General features: G+C 43.5%; 1 protein-coding gene across 13 annotated transcripts in view; it reads left to right on the top strand.

Moving 5' to 3' along the window:
* Positions 1–14,054, top strand: part of LOC147368706 (uncharacterized) — an 85,241-nt gene extending 71,187 nt beyond the window's left edge. For all 13 annotated transcript variants that reach the window (XM_086409752.1, XM_086409750.1, XM_086409744.1 and 10 more), the window contains 7 exons: positions 1,235–1,429; positions 4,499–4,734; positions 7,143–7,209; positions 7,915–8,006; positions 9,069–9,237; positions 9,353–9,457; positions 13,628–14,054. In XM_086409752.1, coding sequence (XP_086265878.1) covers positions 1,235–1,429; positions 4,499–4,734; positions 7,143–7,209; positions 7,915–8,006; positions 9,069–9,237; positions 9,353–9,457; positions 13,628–13,633 — 870 coding nt within the window. In that variant the 3' untranslated portion in view covers positions 13,634–14,054. The remainder of the gene's footprint in view (positions 1–1,234; positions 1,430–4,498; positions 4,735–7,142; positions 7,210–7,914; positions 8,007–9,068; positions 9,238–9,352; positions 9,458–13,627) is intronic.
* The last annotated feature ends 10,886 nt before the right edge of the window (positions 14,055–24,940 follow it).

Raw genomic sequence — 24,940 nt, 5'->3', positions numbered from 1 at the left:
AAGTCCCACCTCAATCACTTCATAGCTGTGTTTCCATTGGCATATCACTCAACCTCTCTGAGCTGAGCCAAATTTTTTCATCTTAAAAATGAGAACAAGAGAAAAATGATGACTCAGGAGTTCCCTGGCAGTCCAGTGATTAGGACTCAGCACTTTCACTTCCATGTCCTGGGTTCAATCCCTGGTCTAGGAACTAAGATACCACAAGGTGTGGCCAAAAGACAAAAAAAAAAAATTAAAAGCATCAGCATTTAATTAGGGAAAAAGAGAAACTGATGATGAAAACGAACACTTATGCGTGTTTTCTGTTGTAAGTACTTTAAGCATTTTCATGGAATCCTCTTGGAACTATTCCACATGATACTTACTGTTGGTATCCTCATTTTAACAGAGGAGGAAACGGGCACAGAGCAGTTAGGTATCTTGCCCAAGCTTAAACAGCCAGAAACTGGCAGAACTGTAGTCTTAACCACTACATCACAACATCATAGAGAAGCTGGTGCCTGGCGTATCTTTAACACACAGAAAGCACCCCGATAAAATTAATTACAAATAATGGCATAGGGAAGGACTCAACTTGTCACCTCTACTCCTGGAAGTTGGAGCATCTTGGAACACCTATTATCAGTCCTGGTTCAGTGCAGGTAACAGGAACCTCTCAAGGTATGTCAAGCAGGAAAGTATTTTAATACAGGGGCTTGGATGCTCACAGAATTCTTGGAAGGGATGGAGGACTTGAAGTCAGGGGTTCTGCCACTTGAATGTGGCTTCAAGATCACCCCTCTGCAGCCAGAGGTCATAAATTACCTTTGGCATTTCACCCCACATCCATGAAATTAAAGATCGGATAGTCGGAATGTGGAGTCCAGCCATAGCTCGATCCTGTCTGCAGAAAAGTGGTATCTGCCTCCATCCTGCCTTTTAAAACCTTCATGTGTGCATCTCACTGGAGAACCTAAATGATGTTCAGGGCCTTAGCCCCGAGAGATTATGGGAAATGCAGTTTGTAGATGTCTTACCCTATAGGAATAGGTCATAGGAGAGGGATGAGAATGGGTGCTGATGGATGCCGAAGGGTGATGATGAACAATATCTAGTTCACACCAAGCGCCCGAGGGAGAAAAAGCTTCCAAGCTCTATATACCCAAGCCAAGAGTCTGGATAGTTCTTTTTGCTGCCTGGGGGTTATAACTGGTCATTCTCAGAGGCCAACAGTGTATCTCTTTTCTGACAGATGGAGTTCACCCTGTACCTCATTAGTCACGTGGGCACGATTATCTCACTGGTGTGTCTTGCCATGGCCATCATCACCTTCCTTCTGTGCCGCACCCTCCGAAACCAGAACACCTACATCCACCTGCATCTCTGCATATGCCTCTTCTTGGCCAAGATGCTGTTTCTCACTGGTGTGGACAAGACCGACAACCAGGTCTCGTATCCCTCAGGCTTTGACCCCATCCATCCCCATCATCTCCCCATCTGCATCTGCTCATCCTCACCTAACTCCCTCAATGCCAGTTTCCACCTCAGGACCTTTGCACATGCTTTCCCCTCTTTCCATACTCATCTGCCAGCTTCTAGTTGATGCCTTCTGGTGATAGGTCTCAGTTTCGAATGATTTTTCCTGATCATGTTATGTATGGGGGTGGTCTCTCTTCCTACACTTTAAGCCTTTGGTTCTTACCCGGGCTGATTCTGTGCCCTCAGGGGACACTTGGCAATATCTGGAGATATTGCTAGTTGTCACCTTTGGGAGGGGATGCTGCTAAACATCTTACAATGCACAGAACAGTCTCCCCCATCTTCCCATAGCAGAAAATAATAAGGCAATAGTGTTACAAATAGGGACTTCCCAGGTGGCTCAGTTGGTAAAGAATCCCCTTGCCACTACAGGAGTCACAGGAGACCCAGGTTCAATCCCTGGATCAGGAAGATCCCTGGAGGAAGAAATGGTTACCCATTCCATTCCTGCCTGGAGAATCCCATGGACAGAGGAGGCTGGTGGGCTCCTCTGGGTTTACAGAGAGTCAGACATGACTGCACACAGCACAGCAGTAGCAGTGTTATAAATATTAGTAATGCGACAGTTGAGAAATTCTTTGTTTAAAAACTGAAATATAGTTGATTTACAGTGTTGTGGCAATCTCTGCTATACAACAAAGTGACTCATTTGTATACATAAGTACATTCTTTCTTAATATACTTTTCTATTATGGTTTATCACAGGATGTTCAGCATAGTTCTCTGTGCTGTACAGCAGGACCTTGTGTCTATCCATTCTAAATTTAATAATTTGCATCTAACAACCCCAAACTCCCAGTTCATCCTTCTCCCTCCCCTGACCTTGGCGACAATGAGTCTGTTCGCTTGTCTGTGTTCATCTGTGTCATAGTTTAGATTCCACACATAAATGATATCATATGGTAATTGTTTTCTCTTTCTGACTTACTTCACTTAGTGTGATCATCTCTAGTTGCATCCATAGGTGAGAAATTTTACTTTTCAAACACTCTATTTTGCATCTTTTCCCAGCACCTATTAATATTTGAAACCATATTGATTTTTGTTATTGTTGTTTTACTCATTGTGTATCTACCTCTTCCACAAGATTGTGTGCCCCATGAGAACAAGAACTTTTGGCCAATTAAGCTCCAATAACTGTGTCCGAAACAGTTGGTTCTCGGGGTATTTCCAAAGGAAGCACTACTGACATTTCAGGTGGGATAATCATTCTTAAAGCAGAACTACCCTCTAACTATGGGGTGTTTCACTTCCTAGACCCCTTGGGAACCAAAGGCTAGTAGCACTCCCCACCTCTCATCATGGGACCAAGGGTGAACAAAATTTTCCTGTAAAGAAGCAGATAAAAATATTTTTAATTTTGCAGATGCCATGGTCTCCGTTGGCAACTGCTCAACTCCGCCACTTTAGCATGAATACAGTCATGTTGTTGTTTAGTTACTCAGTCATGTCTGACTCTTTGCGACCCCATGGACTGTACCCCATCAGGCTCCTCTATCCATGGGGCAAGAATACTGGAGTGGGTTGCCATTTCCTTCTCCAGGGGATCTTTCTGACCCAGAGACTGAACCTACCCCCACCTATCTCCTGGCATTGGCACCCGGGTTCTTTACCCACTGAGACACCAGGGAAGCCTGAAAGCAGCCATAGAGAATACATAAATGGGGAAGGCTGTGTGTCAATGAAATGTTAATTACAAAACCTGCAACCAGTCCATGGCTGTAGTTTGTGGATCCCTTCTCCTCCCCCACCCCTGTATCTTCAAACATCCCCTAAAGTAGGGTGGTCATCTATCTGTTTTTCTCTCAGACTCTCCCAGTTTTAGCACTGGAAGCTGTACATCCTGAGAAAACTCATTTCTAGGGAAACCAGAATGATTGGTGTCCCTACTAAAGGGATGGAACTACCTGTAGTGAAGACTATATCTATAAATATTTGTGGAATGAATGAAGAGGCCGTGTTTGGGGAAGTCCAGTCAAAGTAGCCACATTATGGTTTTTTTTTTTTTTAATTTTATCGGAAGATAATTGCTTTACAATTCTGTGCTGGCTTCTGCCATACATCAACATGAATCAGGGAAGGAGGCAGGACACAACCCTGAAAGAATGACATAGCTGGTGAGGATACAGTATGGACTGATTAGAGCCAACTTGGTCCCAGAGAAGGAAATGGCAACCCACTCCGGTATTCTTGCCTGGAGAATCCCAGGGATGGGGGAGCCTGGTGGGCTGCCGTCTATGGGGTTGCACAGAGTCGGACACGACTGAAGCGACTTAGCAGCAGCGGGTCCGAGATGGCAGAAGATTCAACTTGCGGTAGACCTTGAGCCTCATCATACACTGCTGTAATACATTAGGATGCTAAATGACCACCCATAGGCACCCAGGCCCACCATCAAAGACCAAAACGTGGGCAGTGGCCCAATTTCTGGAAATCCCTGCTCCTTCCCCCAAATATATAGTTGAAATAATCTTCCTACTTGTTAGCCTATGAAATTACCCAGCCCATAAAAACTAAGCACAGCTGCTTTTGCCTTTTGAGATGGACAGAATTCTGTCATGGAATGTATGTGTGTGTGTGTGTGTGTGTGGTGTGTGGTGTGCATGCTCAGTCACATCTGACTTTTTGTGACCCCATGGACTGTAGCCCACCAGGTTGCTCTGTCCATGGGATTCTCAAGGCAAGAATATAGTGGGTTGCCATGCCCTCCTCCAGGGGATCTTCCCAACCCAGGGATCAAACCCACGTGTCTTGCATCTCCTGCATTTTCAGGATTCTTTACCACTGAGCCACTTGGGAAGCCATATGGAATGTATAGATACACATTCTAAATAAATAATGCGCACTCTAAATAAATCCACTTCTTACCTATCAAAAGCAAGAACAATAGCAACAGAGGAGCCCCTTCTCTGCCTTCTTCCTCTGAACATACTCCCTGGAGTAAGGGAGACTGAAGGTGCCTGATTCTCTTCTGCAGATGGGCTGCGCCCTCATTGCAGGCTTTCTGCACTACCTTTTCCTTGCGTGCTTCTTCTGGATGCTGGTGGAGGCTGTGATGCTCTTCCTCATGGTCAGGAACCTGAAAGTGGTGAATTACTTCAGTTCTCGAAACATCAAGATGCTGTATCTCTGCGCCTTTGGCTATGGGCTCCCGGGGCTGGTGGTGGCTGTTTCTGCTGGCTTACAACCTCAGGGTTATGGGATGTATAATCGGTAAGTGACATTCTTCTCTTTCCCTGAAAATTGTTATTATTAATTGTTCCATGGTGATAATTAAATGAACACACAAAAGAACAATAACAGGAGCAGTAGTCATGGCTACCATTTATTGAGCTCTTACTTTATGGGCTGCCAGGGGCAGTAGCCCAGGTTGTGCACTGCACAAATCCGGAAGCCATTGTTTGCATTATAGTATAGGTGGGTAGTGGCAATGTAAACAGCAAACTTGATTGCAAAGTTTTCAGTTTGTGGACTCTAGAGCCAACTTGCTTGGGTCTGGATCCTGGCTACACCACTATCTAGCTAGGCTGCCTTGGGCAAGTTACTTAAACTCTATGCTCTCATTTCCTCATCTATTATATGCAAGCTGATGACAATGCCTATATTATAGTGTTATTGTGGGTATTAAATGAGTTAGTATCTGCAAAATATTTAGACAGTGTCTGGCACAGTGTAAAGCATTATACATGTTTTTGTTGGTCTCTCTTTTTTCATTAAGTTTTTAATTGGAGGAAAATTGCTTTACAATGTTGTGTTGGTTTCTGCCATACAACAACGTGAATCAATCATAATTATGTATATGTCCCTCCCTTGTGAGCCTCCCTCCCCTCTACCACCCCAGTCTCTCTAGGTTGTCACAGAGCACCACGCTGGGCTCCCTGTATTACCCAGCGGCTTCTCACTAACAACCCCATGGATGATAGGAGCCCGACAGACTACAGTCCATAGGGTTGCAAAGAGTCAGACATGACTGAAGCAACTGGGCATGCGTGCACTAGCTATCTATTTCACACATGATAGTGTGTGTATCTCAATGCTACTTTCTCAATTCGTCCCACCCTCTCCTTCCTCCACTGTGTTCACAAATCTGTTCTCTACATCTGCATCTTCATTCCTTCTCTGCAAATACTTTCATCAGTACCATTTTTCTAGATTCCGTGTATATGCATTAATATACGATATTGGTTTTTCTCTTTCTGACTTACTTTGCTCTGTATAACAGGCTCTAGGTACATCCACCTCACTACAACTGACCCAAATTCGTCCCTTTTTATGGCTTAGAAATACTCTGCCATGGTCTGTTTTAAAGTGAGGTAGGCTTATCAAAGGTTCTGTGTGAGAAGATAGTAGCTCCAGTTGTTGTTCAGTCGCTCAGTCGTGTCCAGCTCTTTGTGGCCCCATGGACTGCAGCACGCCAGGTTTCCCTGTCCCTCACTATTACCTGGAATTTACTCAAACTTATGTCCATTGAGTCAGTGACGCCATCCAACCATCTCCTCCTCTGTTGCCCCCTTCTCCTCCTGCCCTCAATCTTTCCCAGCATCAGGGTCTTTTCCAATGAGTCAGCTCTTCTTATCAGGTAGCCAAAGTATTGGAGCTTCAGCTTCAACATCAGCCCTTCCAATGAATATTCAGGATTGATTTCCTTTAGGATTGACTGGTTTGATCTCCTTGCTGTCCAAGGGACTCTCACTCTCCAGTACCACCGTACAAAAGCATTAATTCTTCAGCGCTCAGCCTTCTTTATGGTCCAACTCTTGTACCATACATGACTACTAGAAAAACCATAACTGACTATATGGACCTTTATCAACAAAGTCTGGACTCACTAAAATCATTCTTTTCATTTGCATCCCAGCTATCTGGGGCCAGTATCCTGGTTTTTCACATCCCCACCCCTAGGTCCTCAGTGCTCACCAGGGGAGTGGTTTATGGCTGCCTGATAGCAGGTATTGTTTTTCCTGATCACCCTCCAGGCTCAGAAATTCACTTTTGGAGGGCTGGAATCGCTGATGGATATGACATCCTTGTTTACTGATATGGCAGTAAACACTCCATTTCTCACTTCACTTCTATTAACAAATAATTACAGAATGCCTCATCCATGCCAGGCTTTGGACTGAGTGCTGGGTATTCAGAGATAAACAAAAAATTCAAAGTCCAAATTCTCCTGTAGCTCATAGTCTAGTAGGGAAAGATAGACAGTTTAAACAAACAACTGAGCAAGATAATTTATGATACTGATAGATGTTATGAAAAAAAAAAAAAAGCAGCAAATTCTGCTAGGAAAGGACCAGACACAGTGTGACTTTTCAGAGGAGGTGATACTCGAGCTGAGAATTGAATGACAAAGTGTACCATGGAGAGTTCTGGAGAGAGGGAATACAAAGGTTATGGACTGAGAAATGATCTCTATCCCAGGCTGTTAAGAGAACATTTCAGGAACGTTCACTAAGGAAGAAGGTCTGAAAGAAGAAAACTGAAATGTGACCTGGTCCATTGTGAAAATTTTCACTTCAACCTCATCCTCCAATACTCTTCCATAAGCATATCTGGCAGGGTGTGAGTCATTTTAGGGTTAGGACTTTGATACAATGACTGACTCCTGTTTTTCTGCATAGCTGCTGGCTGAATACAGAAACGGGGTTCATCTGGAGCTTCCTGGGGCCAGTGTGCACAATTATAGTGGTAAGTTGATTGCTTGGTCTGGTGTGTTTTGGAGGAGGATCAAAGAGACCCAGGGCTTCCCAGGTGCGCTTCGTGGTAAAGAACCCGCCTCCCAATGCAGGAGATGTAAGAAAAGCAGGTTCAATCCCTGGGTCGGGAAGATCCCCTGGAGAAGGGCATGGCAACCCACTCCAGTATTCTTGCCTGGAGAATCCTATGGACAGAGAAGCCTGGCAGGCTACAGTCCATGGGGTTGCAAAGAATCGGAAATGACTGAGCGACTGAGCATGAACACACATGGTAAGGGAGTCAGCCACTTTCATTTGTCAAATCACTTGCTTTTGTCAGAGATTCAAAAACAGGCAGATGAGTGGGAAAGTTTTATAGAGGAAAAAAGGGAAGGCTTCAGGTATGCCCTGCTCAGAGGCTGTGGACACAAGGACTCTGAAGGTAGGCTGACTAAATGCAGGGCATCCTAGGTGATCGGTTAGGGTTATATACTGGCTTTTTCCTTTTGGTCCTAAGTTGGAAGCAGAGCAGAAATAAGGGAGGCTGTCAACTATCAGTCAAGTCCTGATCATCCGGGGTGGGTTGCTGAAGGAGTTATTGTTTGGCTTCCTGGAGTGGTTACTGCAGACTATAGGTCAACGTTCTCTTTTCATAAATGGTCTGGCCATCATCCATTTGTATATCCAGTCTTTCCATCCCTTCTGCTTGGCTCTGTAGGTCAATTCCATCCTCCTGACTTGGACACTATGTATCCTGAGGCAGAAGCTTTCTAGTGTCAATGCGGAAGTCTCCACACTCAAAGATACCAGGTACAGTCCAGCCTTCCTTTCCCCTCATCTTCTAGTCTCCTTTCCTTCTTTCCCCAAATATTCACTGAGTACCTTTTGTAAGCCTGGTCCTGCACTCCAAATGGAATACAGCACAGTGTCTAGATCAGAAAGGCATGTGAAGCATGCCTTAGCACCATTGCTAGGAGGAACGAGTGTTTCCAATACTAAAATCTGTTGACAATACCTTTTTTTAAGATATAGTGTTTCAGTGTAAGGATGGAACACAGTTTATTTAAATGATCTGGTGGCTCAGATGATAAAGAATCCACCTGCAATGTGGAAGACCTGAATTTGATCCCTGGGTTGGGAAGATCCCCCAGAGAAGAGCACTCCAATATTCTTGCTTGGAGAATTCCATAGACAGAGGAGCCTGGCAGGCTACAGTCCATGGGATCACAAAGAGTCGGACCCCACTGAGTGACTGAACACACACACCAACTCCAGACTCTCATTCCACCCCTCCCCCACACCCCCTCCTCCTTGGTAACCACAAGTCTGTTCTCCGTGTCTGTGACTCTGTTTGTTTTGTAGATAGCTTCATTTGTGCCATATTTCAAATTCCCCATATAAGTGATATCGTATGGAATTTGCCTTTCTCTGTCTGACTTACTTCACTTAGTATGATCATCTCTAGGTCCATCCATGTTGCTACAAATGACATTATTTCATCCTTTTCTATGGCTATGTAATATTCCATTGTCTATACATACCACATCTTCTTTATGCATCCATCTGCTGATGACCATTTAGGTTGCTTCCATGGCTTGGCTACTTTATGTCTAGCCTTTTATTACCATAGACAGTATTGCATTCAATACATGTGTCCACACATCTTTGTGACCATGTGTACCTGTAGGCCAATTGCCTTTTCAATGGCTGTAGGATTTGACTTCCCTACCTCTAGGCTGGGAACCTGTGTGCCACACTGATTCTCACCCAGGTGATGGGTCACGTGGTGGCAGCCTCAGACTATACCTGGGAGCGTGGTGGCCCATGAGGGTGACAGCCAGAACTATATCCTCTGCAAATCTTCCCCTCCAGGTTGCTGACCTTCAAAGCCTTTGCCCAGATCTTCATCTTGGGGTGCTCCTGGGTGTTAGGCATTTTCCAAATTGGACCCATGGCCAATATCATGGCTTATCTGTTCACCATCATCAACAGCTTGCAGGGGGCCTTCATCTTCCTCATTCATTGTGTGCTCAGCCGCCAGGTGCGTACCTGCTGCCCTCCCAGCCCTGCTCCTTCCAGGGAGCTTGCCCCTGCCACACACACTCCCCCTGTATCTAAGCATGGTTCATCTCCCCATGGTGTGTATCCACCTTCAGGTATGGGAAGAATACAGAAGATGCACGACCAGGAAGACCAAACCCAGCTCTGAGACCCAGACCTCAGGGATCTTACTGTCATCTGTTCCCTCCACTTCCAAAACGGTGAGACTGTGTGTTGTCCGCATGTTCTGGTCAGACCAAGTGTTATGTGCTGTAAGCTAAGCATTTGTTGTTTCATTGCTCAGTTGTGTCCAACTCTTTGTGACCCCATGGACTGCAGCACACCAGACTTTCCTGTCTTTCACTGTCTCCCAGAGTTTGCTCAAACTCATGTTCATTGAGTTGGTGGTAACCATCCAACCATCTCATCTTCTATTGTCCCCTTTTCCTCCTGCCCTCAATCTTTCCTAGCATCAGGGTCTTTTCCGGTGAGTCGACTCTTCCCATCAGCTGGCCAGGTACTGGTGCTTCAGCTTCAGCATCAGTCCTTCCAATGAATAGTCAGGGTTGGTTTCCTTTAGGGTTAACTGGTTTGATCTACTTGCTGTCCAAGGGACTCTTAACAAAGGCAGAGAAGGAAATGGCAACCCACTCCGGTGTTTTTGCCTCGAAGGCTCCATGGACAGAGGAGCCTGGTGGCAGTCCATGGGGTTGCAAGAGTCAGATACGACTGAGCAACTAAACCACCACCACCACAGTTCAAAAGCATCAGTTTTTTTGGTGCTCAGCCTTCTTTATGGTCCAACTCTTGTATCTGTACATGACTACTGGAAAAACCATAGCTTTGATGTTCATGTGTACTAACTCATTTGATAAACTGTGGTATTTAAAGGTGGGGATTGGGGAGCTAGGCTGCCTGGGTTTAAATCCCATCTCTGCATTTCAGTAGCTGTGCAAACTAAAAAAGATAAAATCATGACTCATGGATATGAAATAAGCATATATTAAGGATTTTATTCTGTGTATTAATCATTGAAGGAATGGGCAGATGTAACTGGCTCACAAGAGAATGCAAAGAACAGACATGTTTGTGTATTACATCATACATAGAACGTATACAATGTATACATAATGCATAGCACTCATATAATGTATACAGTATTCACAGTGTATACATAATACATAATATTACTATACTTTTTAATTTATATGGAGAAGGCAATGGCAACTCACTCCAGTACTCATGCCTGGAAAATCCCATGGGTGGAGGAGCCTGGTAGGCTGAAGTCCATGGGTTCGTGAAGAGTCAGAGACGACTGAGTGACTTCACTTTCACTTTTCACTTTCATGCATTGGAGAAGGAAATGGCAACCCACTCCAGTACTCTTGCCTGGAAAATCCCATGGATGGAGGAGCTTGGTGTGCTGCAGTCCATGGGGTCGCTAGGAGTAGGACACGACTGAGCGACTTCCCTTTCACTTTTCACTTTCATGCATTGGAGAAGGAAATGGCAACCCACTCCAGTGTTCTTGCCTGGAGAATCCCAGGGACAGGGGAGCCTGGTGGGCTGCTGTCTATGGGGTCGCAAAGAGTCGGACACGACTAAAGTGACTTAGCAGCAGTAGCAGCAGCATGCTCTTTGTGTTGTCTTTTGAACCATTTAAAACATCTGCCTGGTTTCCTCATTGGTAAATAAATGTAGTATATATAATATAACATAATTATATATCATGTAATCATACACATAATTGTAAATAAAAAATTATATCTTATTATTCATATTATAATATATAAGCTTTATATTTGTTATTGTTGTTTAGTCGCTAAGATATGTCCCACTCTTTGCGACTCCATGGACTACAGTCTGCCAGGCTCCTCTGTCCATGGGATTTCCCAGGTAGGAATACTGGAGTAGGTTGCCATTTTCTGCTCCAGGGGATCTTTCCAACCCAGGGATTGAACCCATGTCTCCTGCACTGGCATGCGGATTCTTTACCACTGAGCCACCAGGGAAGCCCAACTATATATTAATAAATATAAATATATATAAGTATAAATATACATATAAGTATACATATACATGTAAGTACAAATATATAGCGTTTCCAGGCAAGAGTACTGGAGTGGGTTGCCATTTCCTTCTCTGATAAATACATATAGTATATAAAAATTTTATATGTAATATATAAATTATACATATAATTGTATATACAGACTTTGTATATGTAATTATTCATATTGCATAATATATGCATTTCAAATTACGTACTATATAAATATAAAATTTTAAATATATAGACATTATATATAATTATTCATATTATTTAATATATATAATGTACATATAATATAAATATTCAGAAGTTATATAGAATCACTTATATTACATAACACATAAAATTCATAAATGTGTTTATTTGTGTACTAATGTATTAATTATAATACATGTATAATCTCAGTAATATCAACATGAATGCACAAGTAGAGACAAAACTATTTTTTCCATGAAATTATTTCCCATCACTGTCAGTTGCTTCAAAAAGACAAAATTGTAAAGTAGTTCCACTACAGATCAGGGCCAGATAACCCAGAGAAGGTATCCCCTGACAGCACACCATTTTCTACTGAAGCGCACGTTGTCTTCTGCACAATGGATCTCATTCAGTCTCACAGCTATACCATCGTCTATTAGCAACAACTCCCCAAATTTAAATAACGTGCAGTCCAGCCTTGTCTCCTGAATTCTATACTCATATAAACTACCACCTACCAAATGCCTACTTAGATATCCAATAGATGTTTCAGAGGCAACCTGTCCCACATGAGCATCTCATTTGGAATATGTTACCTCAGCAGATTCCCCCACCTCTCATTTCCACAGAGGGCCCTCTATTTTTCTATTGTTCAAGAGTGAAGTTGTGAAATTAACGTTGATTCTGCTTGACCCCGCCTTTCCTCTCCCCTTCCCTCATCTCTGCTCCATCAGCAAATCCTGCTGACTCTTCCTCAAAATAGATCTCGAATCTGGTTGCTTCTCTTTCCCTTCATTCCTTCTACTGTGGTCCAAGTCCTATTGTCTCTATCCAGGATGATGGAAATAAACTCAAAAGAGGTCTGCCTTGCTGCCTCTCTAATCTTTCCCCTGCCTTATCTTTGGTCTGTTCTCCTTGCAGCAACTGGAGGGTGCTTGTGAACACCCAAGTCAGATATCTTCCCTTCTCTACCTACAACACTCCATGGCTCCCACCTTATTCAGAGTCAAAGCCAAAGTCCTCCTTGTGGCCCACAAGGCCTTGTCTGATCTGACTCTCTTTTCCTTCCTGTCCTTGTTGTCTATTAATAGACCCCTCATTTCACTTTGCTCCACCCACACTGGCCTGCTCAAGATTCTTCAGACATGCCAGGCTCACTTCCTCCTTTGGAGTCTTGAACTGAATGTTCTTGAATGCCTTGAATGTTTTTGTCCTGTCACCCACATAGCCAACTCCTTCACTTCCTTCAAATCTTTGTTCCAGTCATTTCTTTTCAATAGAATTTCCTCTGATAACTCTATTTTGTGCAGCTTCCTATTCACCCATCCAGGTGTTCATGCTTCTCCCACCCCCTTATCTTGATTTTTCTTTTCAGGACTTTCTACTTTCTAACAATCTACTTTCTAAAATTTCCTTATTTATTGCATTTATCTTTTGTGGTCTTCCATCTTCTACCAGAATGTCTTATTAATTTTCCCCCTCTGATGTATTCCAGGAACAAGTAACTAAGATCCAGTGGCTTAAATAAATAGGAAATTCTTCTTATTGCAAGAATAGAAGCTCAGAGTTAGGCGTTGCTGGTATTGGTTCTGTTGCTTAGTAAGGTTGCTAAGGATCTAAGCTCTTCCTAGTTTTCCATCCCACCAATAACATGCTGACTTTTCATCAATTATTTTCATGGTTGCAAGGTGACTGCCATAGCTCCAGTCATCATGACCATGTTGAAGGCAGGAAGAAGAATGATGGGACAGAGTGGCAAACTCACCTTTCAACCCTCTCTCTTTAACAAGAAACAAAAGCTTTTCCAGAAGCCCCTTAGTGAATTTCCCTTTCACCTAATTGGTCAGAACTGTATCACATGAACACTCAGAGTTACAGAGGAATTTGACAAAACAAGTATTCTGCTTTCTAGCTTCTAGAATAGGAATATCAATAGTCAAGAGGCTCTGAGAATAGCTTTTGAGTTTGTCAACAGTGCCTGGAGGTAATCATTGCTAACATTTTAATGTTTATCCTTCTAGTTTTTGTTGCCATATTTATCTCTGCCTGTATTTGTAAGACCTGTGCCCACATACATATGATCCCTGAGTTCAAATTGTACTAATCCTGCCATTGATTCTGATCCTGATTTCTCTCACAGGGTTGAAGTCCCTTCTCAAATACACAATGGAACAACATCTCAGGAAAGCAGGTGCCTGCAGAAGCCTTCTCTGAAATCTCTTCTCAGCTTAATGTGGAAATGCACTATCTCGCCAGCCCTAGAACTCTCTGGGCAATTTGGATTATGGATGATTGGGTGTGGTGGTCTTCCCATGGCTTCCTGTCCTGGTGAGAAAAGAAGAGCTTCTGTTCCAGCTTACCGTTTTATATCTTCCGTGTTCTGCAACTCTGACTTTTCAGAGTTTTGTGGAGATAACAGATCGCAGTGCGATGGCAGGACCAAGAACTTCTGGCTACCACTTTGATTTGTCCTAAGTCCTTTGATGTGTGGCTTTAAGCGTGCCTCTCCAGCTTCTATCACATGCTTCACACACAGAGTAGCCCTCAATAAATGATTTGTTTTCTGACTGGCTGGCTTGCTTTTCAACCAAGAACCCTCCAGCTCTTTTTTAAACTTTTTTTCCCCTGGTACTCTGGTATAGCCGATTAACAAACAATGCTGTGATAGTTTCAGGTGGACAGCAAAGGGACTCAGCCACACACATACATGTATCCATTCTCCCCCAAACTCCCCTCCCGTCCAGGCTGCCACATAACATTGAGCAGAGTCCTCTGTGCTATACAGTAGGTCCCTGTTGGTTATCCATTTTAAATATAGCAGTGTGTACATGTCCATCACATACTTCCCGCTGGTAACTGTAAGTTCATTCTCTAGGTCTGTGAGTCCCTTTCTGTTTGGAACGTAAGTTCATTTGTATCATTTCTTTTTAGATTCCATATATAAGGGATGTCATATGATATTTCTCCTTCTCTGTCTGACTTACTTCATTTAGTATTGCAATTTCTAGGTCCATCAGTGTTGCTGCAAATGGCATTATTTCATTCATTTTAATGCATTGTGTATACTTACCACATCTTCTTTATCCATTTCTCTGTCCATGGACATTTAGATTGTTCCCATGTCTGGCTATTTTGTAAACAGCGCTGCTATGAACATTAGGGTACATGTACATTTTCAAATTAGACTTTTCATCTTTCCCAGATATATGTCTGGGAGTAGGATTGCTGGATCATACAATCACTCTGTTTCTAGCTTTTTTTTTTTTTTTTAAGGAAGCTCCACACTGTTTTCCACTGAACACTACTATTTCTAAAATAACAACAGGTGACTTAAGTCAGGTTCCCTAAAAGCAGAACGTGGGAGGGGTGATTTTGGTGCTCATGATTTATCGACAGAATGCTCTGAAAAGAGAGAAAAAGTGAAGGAAACAGGATGAGGAATAGAAGGAGCCAGGCACGTTTACAGTCTCGACTGGAACTTACTTTTAGCCTGATCCATGAATTATATCTCAGCCTCATCCCATTTTGACACAAGGCAACCAGCCATTAAAAAAAAAATCTCTGTCAGTCAATTACTGGCTGTGTGCTGCCCCTATTGTGATGGGAAGATGTTTAGCAGCTCCTGCTTCATGGAGACCAGTTTCCAACAGAGCATTGCAGGGCTGGTGGCTCAGACGGTAACGAATCCTATAGCTAGAACGGGAATGCCTGCAATGCTGAAGACACGGGTTTGATCCCTGGTTGGGAAATCCCCTGGAGAAGGGACTGGCAACCCACTCCAGTATCCTTGCCTGGAGAATCCACGGACAAAGGAGCCTGGCAGGCTACTGTCCATGGGATCTCAAAGAGTCGGACATGACTGACCATTTTCAGAAGGGGGCAGACAACTGACCCAAAAAGGGGGTCAGGGAGACACACCAACAATAATAATGATTCTGCTCATCCTCATGACCAGTAAACAGAAGAACTTGTATGAGCATTTAGATATGTGTTTAGAGCTCATTCTAATGAGATTCTGAACGGCACTAAAAAGATGTTTATTTCAAATGATGTTCCAAACTTCTCAGACATTCTGATAAAACCTTTCCCTTTCTAAAAGATCTTAGAGATTGTTTACCATACCATTTGACTTTTTTAAATGATCTTGTACATTTATTTTTAATTGGAGTATAACTTCTTTACAATGTTGTGTTGATTTCTGCTGTACAACATTGTGAATCAGCTCAATGTATATCGCCTCCCTCTTGAGCCACCCTCCCACCTCCCCCCATCCCACCCTTCTAGATCATCACAGAGCTCTGAGCTGAGCTCCCTGTGCTACAGTAGCTTCTTCCTAGCTATCTATTTTACACATGGCAGTGTATATATGTCAGTGCTCCTCTCTCAATTCATCTCACCCTCTCCTTCCCGCCCTGTGCCTGCAAGCCTGTTCTCTACGAGGGCGTCTTCATTTCTGCCCTGCAAACAGGTTCATCAGTATCATTTTCCATTTGGCTTTATTGAGACTAGAATGCGACTTTTTTTTTTAATTGAAGTATAGTTGATTTAAAATGTGTTACATGAAACTCTGCCCAATGTTATGTGGCCACCTAGGTGGGAGGACAATTTGGGGGAGAATGTATGCTTGTATATGTATGGCTGAGTCTCTTCACTATTCACCTAAAACTATCAGAACGTTGTTAACTGGCTATATCCCAATACAAAATTAAAAGTTTTAAAAATGTGTTAATTTCAGGTATACATCAAATTAATTCATATGTATATATATTCTTTTTCAGATTATCTTCCATTGTAGGTTATTTTGCTGTTGTTCAGTCACTCAGTCATGTCTGCCTCTGTGACCCCGTGGACTGCAGCACTCTAGGCTTCCCTGTCCTCCACTGTTTCCCAGAGTTTGCTCAAACTCTCGTTCATTGAGTCGATGATGCTGTCTGGCCATCTCATCCTCCATCGCCTCCTTCTCCTCCTACCCTCTATTTTCCCCAGCGTCAGGGTCCTTCCCAATGAGATGGCTGGCCAAAGTCTTGGAGCTGTAGCTTCAGCACCAGTCCTTCCAATGAATATTCAATGTTGATTTCCCTTAGGATTGACTGGATTGATTTCCTTGTGTACAAGGGGCTCTCAAGAGTCTTTTCCAGAGCCATAGTTCAAAAGCATCAATTCTTTGGCGCTCAACCTTCTTTATGGTCCAACTCTCACATCCATCCATAGTGAAAGTGAAAGTGAAGTCGCTCAGTCGTGTCCGACTCTTTGAGACCCCATGGACGGTAACCTACCAGGCTCTGCTGTCCATGGGATTTTTCAGGCAAGAATACTGGAGTGGGCTGCCATTTCCTTCTCCAGGGGATCTTTCCAACCCAGGGATCAAACCCGGGTCTCCTGCATTGCAAATAGACGCTTTACAGTCTGAGCCACATCCATCCATGACTACTGGAAAAACCATAGCTTTGATTATACTTGACTCAGACAGTGAAGAATCCGCCTGCCAATGCAGGAGACCTAGGTTTGATTCCTGGGTTGGGAAGATCCCCTGGAGAAGGGAATGGATACCCACTCCAGTATTCTTGCCTGGAGAATTCCATGGACAGAGGAGCCTGGCGGGCTATAGTCCACAGGGACTCAAAGAGTTGGACACGCAGATTCAGATACGACTGAGCAACTACCACTTTAAAGGTTGCTGCTGCTGCTACTGCTGCTGCTGCTAAGTCGCTTCAGTCGTGTCCGACTCTGTGCGACCCCATAGATGGCAGCCCTCCCCGTCCCTGGGATTCTCCAGGCAAGAACACTGGAGTGGGTTGCCATTTCCTTCTCCAATGCATGAAAGTGAAAAGTGAAAGTGAAGTCGCTCAGTCGTGTCCGACTCTTAGCGATCCCATGGACTGCAGCCTACCAGGCTCCTCCATCCATGGGATTTTCCAGGCAAGAGTACAGGAGTGGGGTGCCATTGCCTTCTCCCTTAAAGGTTGCTACAAGATATTAAATATGTGCTTAGACTGCAGGGCTGTTATACTTCCAAATACATTTTTGATAAAGTGTTTTCATCTTTTTAAAAAAATAGGAAAAGCAGCAGAAGGAGACATTTCTAATGCTTTTCTTGGGAGGGAGCACGTCTTCTCTTTTGCAGTTCAGTAAGGTACGGCATCCACTGCTATTTGTAATTTTTACCCCCAGGTGGCGCTAGTGGTAAAGAAACTACCTGCCAATGCAGGAGACATAAGAGACGTGAGTTCCATCCCTGGGTCGGGAAGATCTCCTGGAGGAGGGAACGGAAACCCACTCCCGTATTCTTGCCTGGAGAATCCCATGGACAGAAGAGCCTGGCGAGCTACAGTCCACAAGGTCACAAAGAGTTGCACACGACTGAAGTGACTTAGTACACATGCATCTCACTTCTTTATAATCAATATTCCATCTTCTGAAACCTTACTTCACGAATCATGCCCAACATGATAAAAAAATAACCCAGTTTTCATGTAATTTGAAACTCTCAAGCTTCACCTGCCTTACTTACAAATATGGGTTGGCTCAGTTTCCATATCTAGGTTTGAACCACAGGATCTCAGATTGTCTTCCTTCCTCTTTCTTAGTTCTCAGAAAAAAAATCCTCCTCAGGAGTTTGTGGGTGTTGCTGAAGTATTATTTGATATCTGCTCAGGGCATGTTTCCAGAGAAGGCAATGGCAACCCACTCCAGTATTCTTGCCTGGAGAATCCCAGGGGCAGAGGAGCATGGTGGGCTGCTGTCTATGGGGTCGCACAGAGACGGACATGACTGACTCAACTTAGCAGCAGGAGCAGGACGTGTTTCTCTCACTCTTTTCTCTGCTTTGATATTGAAAGTCCTTCATACGCCTCTCCAGGGTATCTTTCCCTGCTCAGCACAGCAATCTCAACCCAAGGCCTGGTCAAGTCTACAGAACGCTGAGATGCAGCTTGACCTGGGCTGTAAGAAGCAGTTCTGTACCCATTGTGGGGGCTGCCATTGTCTCCTGGGCTCCAGAGCTGCTGCACTTAGGCACAGAGTTACTACACTCATGAACACCGCAGCACCATCTCCCAGCCTAACCTTAACTTAAGGGGCCTCCACGTAACCACATAGGTCTTTTCAGTTCAGTTCAGTTGTGTCCGAGGCCTTTTAGGCACACTGATACTCTCCACCCTTCTGACTTCTCTCTTGTCCTTTCAGTGGCAGCTTCTCCAAACCTCCATATCTATCAGCTCACTCGGGTAGGTGTTCTGGAAGCTTTAGAAGGGTGTATCTTAATCATTATACAGGAGTATGGAAATTCCATTTCTGGTTCAGTCCATATGACAGGAAAAAAGGCAAGAAAATCTTTTAGGTATTTGGGAAAACACAGGAGGCTTGGAGATGTTTAAAAATTTCATACTTTGCTGTGTATCTGAAACTAATGTGCATGTGTGCTAAGTCACTTCAGCTGTGTCTGACTCTTTGCAACCCTACGGATTGTAGCCCACAAGGCTCCTCTGTCCATGGGGATTCTCCAGGCAAGAATACTGGGGTGGGCTGGCATGCCCTCCTCCAGGGGATCTTCCCATCCAGGGATCAAATCTGGGTCTCCTGCATTGCAGGCAGATTCTTAACCATCTCAGCCACCAGGCAAGCCCTCTGAAACTAAGCAAACACTGTAAATCAACCATATTTTATTGTTTTAGTTGGAGGATAATTGTTTAACAGTGTTGTGTGGTCTCTGCCTTACATCAATGAAAATCAGTCATAATTTTATATATATATATTCCCTCTCTCTTGAGCGCCCCACCCGCATTTCCGCCCCTCTAGGTCATCACAGAGTGCAAGGCTGGGCTCCCTGTGTTACACAGCAGCTTCCCACTAGTGATCTATGTTACACGTGAGAGTGTATATATGTCAATGCCACTTTCTCAGTTTCTCCTGACATCTCCTTCCTCTGCTGTGTCCATAAGTCCGTCCTCTATGTCTGCATTTCCACTTCTTTGTAAATGGGTTCATCAGTACTTTCTTCCAGATTCCATATATATACATTAATATATGCTATTTGTTTTTCATTTCCTGATCTACTTCACTCTGTATAATAGTCTTTAGGTTCATCCACCTCATTAAAACGGACTGAAATGCATTCCTTTTTTATGGTTGAGTGACATTCCGTTGTATATATGTACCACAACTTCTTTATCCACTCTTCTAGGTCAATGGACATATATAGTTCAGTTTTAAAAAAAAAAAAAAAGGAAACTTCCCTGGTGTTCTAGTGATTATGACTCCAAGCTTCCATTGCAGGGAATGAGGTTGGATCCCTGGTAGGGGAACTAAGATCTCACCCATGCAGTGCAGTGTGGCCAAAAAAAAAATTAAGATTTTAGAAATTTGCAGTGTCATTTATTCATTTTGTAAATATTTACTAAGTATCTATTCTCTAGATATGATAATGAGCAAGAAGTACATTGCCTTTTTTTCCATAGAACATACTTTCTAATGGCGAAGGAGACCCAATAAATATGTGAATGAATATCTAAGTGGGCTGGATGTTGTCTGTTGACCCTCCAAAACCATTGAGTGCTCTGCCTGGAATGACAACACATCTGGAGTATAACTGTGGACTTTCTTGGCCTCTGGTTTTCAGTTGGTTTTGGCCAATGGGAAACACCAACAGAATATCATAAAAATGGAGGAGAGTGAGGTCAGGGTATTTGTTTTCTTAGCTCCCTCCCTACAGATCACCGTGCAAGGGTTTCTGTCCCTTGAATGGACATCAGAGCTACATGATCTGGTATACCGAGTCTTTTCAATTACAATTTCTTACTCCTCGTCTGTTCTGATATTTTCTCAGTAGCTTGACATGCAATTTCTAAATGTCTTTAAAAAGAAAATGTAGAAAGGAATTGCCTGGTGGTGCAGAAGTTAGGACTCAGCACTTCCACTGCTGTGGGCCTGGGTTTAATCCATGGAGCGGGAATTAAGATCCCGCAAGCCATGAGGTGCAGTCAAAAAGATGTAGAAGGCTTCAGTTATGCAATTTTTGGAATTAATATTCACATTTTTAAGGGCACAAACTATAATAATTTGTTCTCCCCACCAGCATTTTGCATGTTGTAATAACTACACAAAGAAAGTGAAAGTTGCTCAGTCATGTCCGACTCTTTGCAACCACATGGACTATACAGTCCATGGAATTCTCCAGGGCAGAATACCGGAGTGGGTAGCCTTTCCCTTCTCCAGGGGATCTTCCCAACCCAGGGATCAAACCCAGGTCTCCGTATTGCAGGTGGATTCTTTACCAGCTGAGACACCTGGGAAGCCCAAGAATACTGGAGTGGGTTGCCTATTCCTTCTTCAGTGGATCTTCATGACCCAGGAATCAAACTTGGGTCCCCTGCATTGCAGGCGAATTCTTTACCAGCTGAGCTACAAGGGAATCCCAAATAACTACACAAATACCACAGAAAACAAAAGCCAATGTTTTCGGAATTTATGAAAAATAACACCCATCAAAATTCATGGATAAAGGATATAATTTTGCCAAAATCCAAACAGGTCAACCAGATTCCCTGTTTAAATCTGTGTGGGGCCAGAAATTAATTTAGTCTTAATTTTTTAAGAGATCAAAGTCACAATGTAAAATTTACCATTTAACCCATTTTATAGTGTATATAATTCAGTGTCTCATCAAAGAGTCAAAGTGTGCAACCACATGGTGCCATGATTTTAACCATCTTCTGTTCCAAGCTTAAAATTAAAAGGTGCTGGTTCCTTGAAAGGAAAGCAATGACAAACTTAGAAAGCATATTAAAAAGCAAAGACATCACTTTGCCGACAAAGGACCATATAGTCACAGCTATGGTTTTTCCAGTAGTCATGCATAGATGTGAGAGTTGGACCATCAAGAAGGCTAAGCACTGAAGAATTTGTGCTTTTGAACTGTGGGGTTGGAGAAGACTTTTGACAGTCCCTTGGACAGCAAGGAAAACAAACCAGTCAATCCTAAAGGGATCAACCCTGACTATTCATTGGAAGGGCTCATGCTGAAGCTGAAGCTCTAATACTTTGGCCACCTGATGGGAAGAGCCAACTCATTGGAAAAGACCCTGATGCTGGGAAAGATTGAAGGCGGGAGGAGAAGAGGGTGATGGAGGATGAGATGGTTGGATAGCCAACATGAACTTGTGCAAACTCTGGGAGACAGTGGAAGACAGTGGAGCCTGGTGTGATGCAGTCCATGGGGTCGCAAAGAGTCAGACATGATTTTGTGACTGAAGAACTAAGAGGTTCCAAGCCCACTTGGTACAAAGAGTTTGTTTGAAACAGAAGTGATGGTATACTCTACAATCAAGGTTCAGTTCATGCCCAGTGAGCCAGGCAAAAAAAAAAAATGTATAAGTCACTAACCAGGACCATTTGGCATCAAATCTAAGCTGCCATTCTAATAGGGCAGAGACACTGGGCTTTACTTTATTCTTGTGTCTTGCAGGATGAGACACCTTCATCATATTTTCAACCAATTCCCACACCAAAACCCACCATTTCAAAGTGTGTGTTGTTCGGTGAGAAACACTTGTTTGTAGATGATGGGCAATAGAGGAAGTAGCATTTATGTTTTGTGCTTTAAGTTCATGTGTTGGTCAAAGGAGAATGTTTCCTTCTTTTCTTAGAATATATCTTCCTCTTCCATGACAGTGGCTAAGAAAGGTTTAGCTTCAGGACTTCCCTGGTAGTCCAGTGGCTAAGAATCTGCCTGCCCATGCAGGGGGACTCAGGTTGGATCCCTGGTCCAGGAACTAAGATCCCACATGGCATGGGACAACTAAGCCCATGTGCCACAACTACTGAGCCCAGGTTCCAGAGCCCATACTCCACAACAAAAGAAGCCCCCACGATGAGAAGCCTAGGTACTGCAACTGGAGAATAGCCCTTACTTTCTCTATAACTAGAGAAAGTCAGCAGCACAGACCCAGCACAGCCCAAAATAAATACATAAGATTTTTAAAAGACTATCTTAAAAAAAAAAGAGAGAGAAGTTTAGCTTCTTGGTAGAATGGTAGATATGCTAGAGTGCCAGGGTGTGTATTAGTTAGTGACTTGGTGAGAAGCAGCTGGACCAATCAAGTGAATTAAACAGAGACTTAATGAAGAGACTTAATAGTGTGGGCAGATAAAAGCAGTTCTGAACCTAGTACCGATGTGTGTGGTTTTCACAAAACCATTCTCTGACACCAGCTGAAAGTCCAACAATTCAACTCAACTGTGATACTGTCTAGCCAGAGGTAGCATTATAAGTTCAGGACTTGGTTCCACAAGACTGCGCCCCCTCCCTGCAACTCCCAATTTCAGATGCCAACACAAGTCCAGGTTGTCACCTGTGCTTCTGTCCAACAGATTATAGATCAGAGATTCCCATGACCCCCTCCATGAGTTCCATGAGTTTGCTAGAATGGCTCACAAAATTCAGAAAACATTTTACTTACTAGATTACTGGTTTATTATCAAAGGTATAACTCAAGATTTGTCAAGTGGAAGAGATGTATAGGACAAGGTACTAGGAAAGCACACATTATTTCTGTTCCCTCTTCCCAAATCTCTGTGTGTTCTCTAACCCAGAAGCTCTCTGAATCCCAAGCTTTTGAGTTTTTATAGAGCTCATTACACAGGATTCCCTGATGGCTCAGCAGGTAAAGAACCTGCCTGCAATGCAGGAGACACAGGAGACGTGGGTTCAATCCCTGGGTCATGAAGATCTCCTGGAGGAGGAAATGGCAACCCACTCCAGTATTGTTGCCTGGGAAATTCCAAGGACAGAGGAGCCTGTTGAACCACAGTCCAAGGGAGTGGCAAAGAGTCAGACACGACTGAGCATGAGCATAGGGCATTACGTAGGAATGACTGATTAGATTATTGCCATTGGTGACTGATTTGACCTCGAGCCCCTTTCCCCTCCCTGGAAATCAGGAGGATGGGACTGAAAGTTCCTACCTTTCATTATGTGGTTGGTTCCACTGGCAACCAGCCCCAACCATTAGGTACTTTCCCAAAGTCACCTCATTAACATAAACGCAGTTGTGGTAGAAAGGGGCTTGTTATGAATAATTCATATTCACCTCTAGACAGCATATTAAAAAGCAGAGACATTACTTTGCCAACAAAGTCCATCTAGTCAAAGCTATGGTTTTTCCAGCAGTCATGTATGGTTGTGAGAGTTGGACCATAAAGAAAGCTGAGCCCTGAAGAATTGATGCATTTGACCTGTGGTGTAGAAGAAGACTCTTGAGAGCCCCTTGAACAGCAAGGAGATCAAAGCAGTCAATCCTAAAGTAAACCAACCCTGAATATTCATTGGAAAGACTGATGCTCAAGCTGAAGCTCCAATCCTTTGGCCACCTGATGTGAAGAGTCAACTCATTGGAAAAGACCCTGATGCTGGGAAAGATTGAAGGCAGGAGGAGGAGGGGGTGACAGAGGATGAGATGGTTGTATGGCATCACCGACTCGATGGACATGAGTTTGAGTAAACTCCAGGAGATAGTGAAGGATAGGGAAGCTTGGTGTGCTACAGTCCATGGGGTCACAAAGAGTCAGACACGACTGAGTGACTGAACAACAACAATATATTCACCTCTATGGCTGTAAAGTGGTTTCAGGAATCAAAGACAAGATATTGTAATAAAAGATGTTCCCATTGCTCTCATCACTCAGGAAGTTCCAAGGTTTTTAGAATCTCTATGCCAGAAATAGGATGAAGACCAAATACATATTTCTTATTTTAAAACACAATATCAGACTTCCCTGGTGATCCAGTGGTTAAGAATCCTCCTGCCAATGCAGGGGACACGAGTTTTATCCCTGGTCCAGGAAGATTTCACATACCATGGGGCAATTAACCCCGTGTACCACAACTACTGAGCCTGTGCTCTAGAGCCTGTGCTCTGCAATAAGAGAAGCCACGTCAATGAGAAGCCTGCACACTGCAACTAGAGAAAGCTTGTGCATAGCAACAAGGATCAAGTGCAGCCAAAAAGAGAAAAGAAATAAATTAATTAAATGATTTTTAAAAGCCCACAATACCACAACAGGTTTAAAAGAAACAAAGGAGAGTGGGGCACCCTGGAAGTATAATAGCAGTGAGGGAGGTGGGGTTCTTATAACTTCTTGGCTTAAGGGAGCATCTGGATGGAGCAAGTATAGCAAACTGGAAAGGGTTTTAGCCTGTGACAGAAGAATCCAACCACTGTCCAGATGTGCAGTCCCTGCCAGGAAGAAGGAGTTGGGAAAATAAATATCCTCAACTCTCTTTTTTAAATCCTTCTTCCCTCCTTCAGGTGGCTTTGTTGTTGTTCAGTCGCTCAGTCGTGTCTGACTCTTTGCGACCCCATGGACTGTAGCACACCAAGCTTCCCTATCCTTCACTATCTCATGGAGTTTGCTCAAACTCATGTCCATCGAGTCAGTGATGCCATCTAACCATCTC

The sequence above is a fragment of the Bos grunniens genome, chromosome 7 (assembly GCF_055505025.1).
Source record: "Bos grunniens cultivar Pamir isolate PY7600 chromosome 7, Bosgru_T2T1.0, whole genome shotgun sequence".
Classification (NCBI taxonomy): Eukaryota; Metazoa; Chordata; class Mammalia; order Artiodactyla; family Bovidae; genus Bos; species Bos grunniens.
The sequence above is the reverse complement of the archived record's forward strand: the minus strand, read 5'-3'. Positions and strand labels throughout refer to the sequence as shown.